Source organism: Poecilia latipinna, unplaced genomic scaffold (genome assembly GCF_001443285.1).
Source record: "Poecilia latipinna isolate Pla-1442-1.1 unplaced genomic scaffold, P_latipinna-1.0 Scaffold2782, whole genome shotgun sequence".
Lineage (NCBI taxonomy): Eukaryota > Metazoa > Chordata > Actinopteri > Cyprinodontiformes > Poeciliidae > Poecilia > Poecilia latipinna.
The window spans coordinates 34,317-38,128 of record NW_015115398.1 but is presented as its reverse complement, the minus strand read 5'-3'; the positions used below and the strand labels follow the sequence as shown (position 1 = coordinate 38,128).

At 40.4% G+C, this 3,812-nt stretch overlaps 1 protein-coding gene and 1 long non-coding RNA gene across 3 annotated transcripts in view; one reads left to right on the top strand and one right to left on the bottom strand.

The window, feature by feature from the left end:
- The window catches only part of LOC106939134 (uncharacterized), an 18,037-nt gene extending 17,270 nt beyond the window's left edge, over positions 1-767 (top strand). The window contains exon 3 of the long non-coding RNA XR_001422765.1: positions 658-767. This is a non-coding gene — a long non-coding RNA (uncharacterized LOC106939134). The remainder of the gene's footprint in view (positions 1-657) is intronic.
- The window catches only part of rnf2 (ring finger protein 2), a 52,423-nt gene that overhangs the window by 18,935 nt on the left and 29,676 nt on the right, over positions 1-3,812 (bottom strand). For both annotated transcript variants that reach the window (XM_015021441.1, XM_015021442.1), the window contains exon 4: positions 1,612-1,694. In XM_015021441.1, coding sequence (XP_014876927.1) covers positions 1,612-1,694 — 83 coding nt within the window. The remainder of the gene's footprint in view (positions 1-1,611; positions 1,695-3,812) is intronic.

Genomic DNA, 3,812 nt, shown 5'->3' with positions numbered 1-3,812 from the left:
TTGTAGCTAGGTCTGTCACGATAACAAATTTTGCTGAGCAATTATTTGTCTAAAAAATTATTGTGATAGACGATAATATTGCTTCAATACCTTTTGACACTCATTTCATGGAAATGACTAATAATGCATGTGATTTCCTGCTATAGGTACATGCACTTTATTTTCAAAAGAACACATAACACTGGAACTAATAAACTAAATAAATAAAACAACCAAAAACAAAAATAAAATGGATTCTCAGTCTCCATTAACAAAAAACGTACTTGAATAAAAACTAAACAACATAAAGCCAAAGTGGAAATAAATACTGCATTCAACCAAAAGAGTGCAGATTATGAAGTCTGTATACTATATTGCCCTTCAGTAATCACTAGATTTAAATAGAGAAGATGGACACATCTGACTACCTGATGCAGTAGTTCATACTACACGATTTTTTGCCCCTATTTTCCCCTTACGACAACCTTAGATCGTTAGCCGATCTAAGATTGTCGCTGGTGATTTCGTAACCGATCATCCTGTAGTGTGTGGTATGTTACAGTAGATCGTCATGGCCGCTTTGATCTAAATCGGGGGTTTTCCCGACTGGGAGCTTAAGGCCTGTTGAATGTGACAGGTAGCCAATCAGAAAGGGCGGATTCTCCTGTGCTTTCTGAGGGGAAATTAGGAGGGGAATCCCAAACAGCTGACACAGCGCAACCCGAAGTCCAGTGGACATTGGAGATGATGTGTGATAACATTAATGTTTATTCAACATTTCGTGCAAAGAATATAGAAATTACAAGGGGAGGAGTTGGAGCCAAATTGCTACCGCAGTTGATAAACCCGGTAACTTTTCAACTGTTCTTCGTTAACGTGAAATAGGTTATAATGATTTTCATTCAGTCAGGACTTTACGCTGAATCTAGCCACATGCGTCACGGGTAGATTGTAGTAAAACATTGATTAATGCCTGATTTTAAAATTAGTTAACTGGGCTTATAGCCATTATTTTGTGCCCATGCCACAAGGCACGATCGAACCCGATTGAACCGTTATACCTAGGATTTCTGTCGGCTAATGGTGGTCTCTCAGGTTTTGAAAATGGGCCGACAACTCGTGTAGTGTGCTGGGCATTACACTAAGGAAATGAGGAAGGGAGGGTCAGTGCAGAGCACCGGAGTTGAGCCTTTTTTCATTCAGTGTCATCAACAGAAAGAAAAAAAGGCAGGAAGAGACAATAAAGCCGATAATTAAAATGAGGTCGATAGGTTTAATTTATGGTGCGATTAATTGATTTATTGTTTATCGCGACAGGCCTAAGTACATGAACCTTTGAAGGGTTGATTTACTGGCACAATGTAAGTTTACAGAACTTGCATTGTGCATTCAACTTGCAGAATTTGAGAAAAACAAAGTTTCCCCATTTGAATTAATAGTAGATGTATATCGCAGGCATAATACATCAATGCATTAAATACAAAATAAATATAAAAGGACAGACTGTTTAGAAAGAAAAACAATCTAAAAGGAATGTCAGAAAATAAATGTTTAAATAATTTCTACTCAATTAAGATGTGTTATTCAAATAGAATTAAAGATATAAAGTTGTTTTTCTGTGTGGTTACTTACTAATCAGAGCATCAAAATTGGGGTCAGGACGGAGTGACCTCTTAGAAACAAGCTTCTTACGGCAGGTAGGGCACTCCTTATTCCTGCAAGGAGATAAGACCACGACAGCCATTAACAAGAAATAAATGTAAAAGATAACTAACAGTTCAGTGATCGCTTCACATCAGAAGTTGGTCGGACCCAGACGGAGTGGTAATTATTAATCATAGCAGTTATTGATAATTGCTATGTAATTGTGTAATTTATGTGATCACACCCCATACAAATGATTGATTGATCATTGTGAACAATCAAGTTTATTTGCAAAGCACATTTCAGCAACAAGGCAGGTCACAGTGACACAGTGACAGTCACAGGTCACATTATAAAAACACAAAAATACAAAGTCATAGAAGTCAACAAAATGAGTAAGCATTACATTTTGCCAAGTGCCATCATTACACATCAAAATATTGATTGTTTCTTTTATTATGGTTCAAGAGCAACTCTAAATAGTCTAGATTTGAATTATCCCCAGATAGGAAGTCTGTTTCAGCTCTTTTGTAAAAAAAAAACAAAAAAAAAAACAGCTCAGCCTCAGTTCCAACCACACTTGCAGTTTGCCTACCAGCCCAGGCTTGGAATTGAGTACGCCATCATCTTCCTGCTGAACTGTGTATGCACTCACCTGGACCAGCAAGCGAGCACTGTGAGAAACCACTGAATGAGAAACCGGTTTCTCATTCTCATGAATGAGAAACGGTTTCTCATTCTCATGAATGAGAAACGGTTTCTCATTCTCATGAATGAGAAACCAGTTTCTCATTCAGTAGAAACTGGTTTCTACTGAATGAAAATGAGAAACTACTGAATGAGAAATGCAGGTGGATCCACCTGCATCCACCTGAGAAATGCAGGTGGATCCAGGGATTGTGGACCATCTAACTGGCAGACCACAGTTCGTCCGTCAGTGTTGTCAGCAACACAGGGGCTCCACAAGCGACTGTCCTTTCTCCATTCCTCAGTCAACTTCAGCTATTGCACTGAGACCTGTCATCTACAGGCGTTCTCAGATGACTCAGCTGTGGTTGAGTCATCTGAGACTCAACCACAGCTGGTGGTTGAGTCTCATTGCGTACAGGCAACCTCATTGCCTGTACGCAATGAGGTTGCGTACAGGCAACTCCGACACATGGTGTGGGCTGAACCACCTGCATCTCACATTGACAAAGACCAAGGAACTGGTGGTGGATCTGAGGAGGAGGATCAGGACACCGGTGACCTCTGTTACCATCCAGGGGGTCAGTATGGACATTGTGGAGAATCATAAATACCTGGGACTCCATATTGACAATAAACTGGACTGGGTCGAGAACACTGGACACCCCATACAGGAAGGGACAAAGTCGCCTCTACTTTCTGAGGCGGCTGATGTCCTTCAACGTCTGCCAGACTTTGCTTAGGATGTTCTATGAATCTGTGGTCAGTGCCCTCCTGTATGCTGTGGTGTGCCAAGCAGAGGTCGCGCTAGACTTTTTTGTTCGTCATTTTAACGGACAGCATTAAAAAAAAATCTGTCAAGTTCTATTTTTAACCGTCAAATTATAATCATATTAACATGGGCTATTTAGTGCATTTTTATGCGGTTTAGTTAATATTCACCTAGTTGAACCATGTATCCAGATCCCATCACACATAAACGCATCTAACTTTTTCTGCTTGACAAAAAAAAAAAAAAAAAAAAAACACTGAATGTAGCCCCAATAACCTATAATACATTATATTAAACGACTCACTTAAATTACCAGCATGCACAGCGCCACAAATTTCTCCTGGTTCGCATCTACAGAGAAATCTGCGCTAGTTATCAGTCAGTTGGATCTCTCTGATCCAAACCGATCAATTATTATTATTATTTTTTTTTTACCCTGCGCGGTCCGGACGTGCGCTTTTATGAGGATTTTTTTCGTCTGGTTTCGCTTCCCTGAAACGGACAGCCGCGCTTCTGAGCGCCGCTCTCCTTCTGGGCGCGGCAGGCTAATGTCTTCCGGCTCCGTTTGTTAAAACTGCAGGGTGAGTTAAGTTTAATTCTTCTCAGCGGCGGAGCCGTGTCCGCATTGGTTGTGCAGCGGTCTAATTAACCTTATGGACCTTTATTTATTTCCTCAAGATAAACTGCAGGCTCCTCTGTTTAGACTAGCGGTTTACTGTGTATCCCTCTG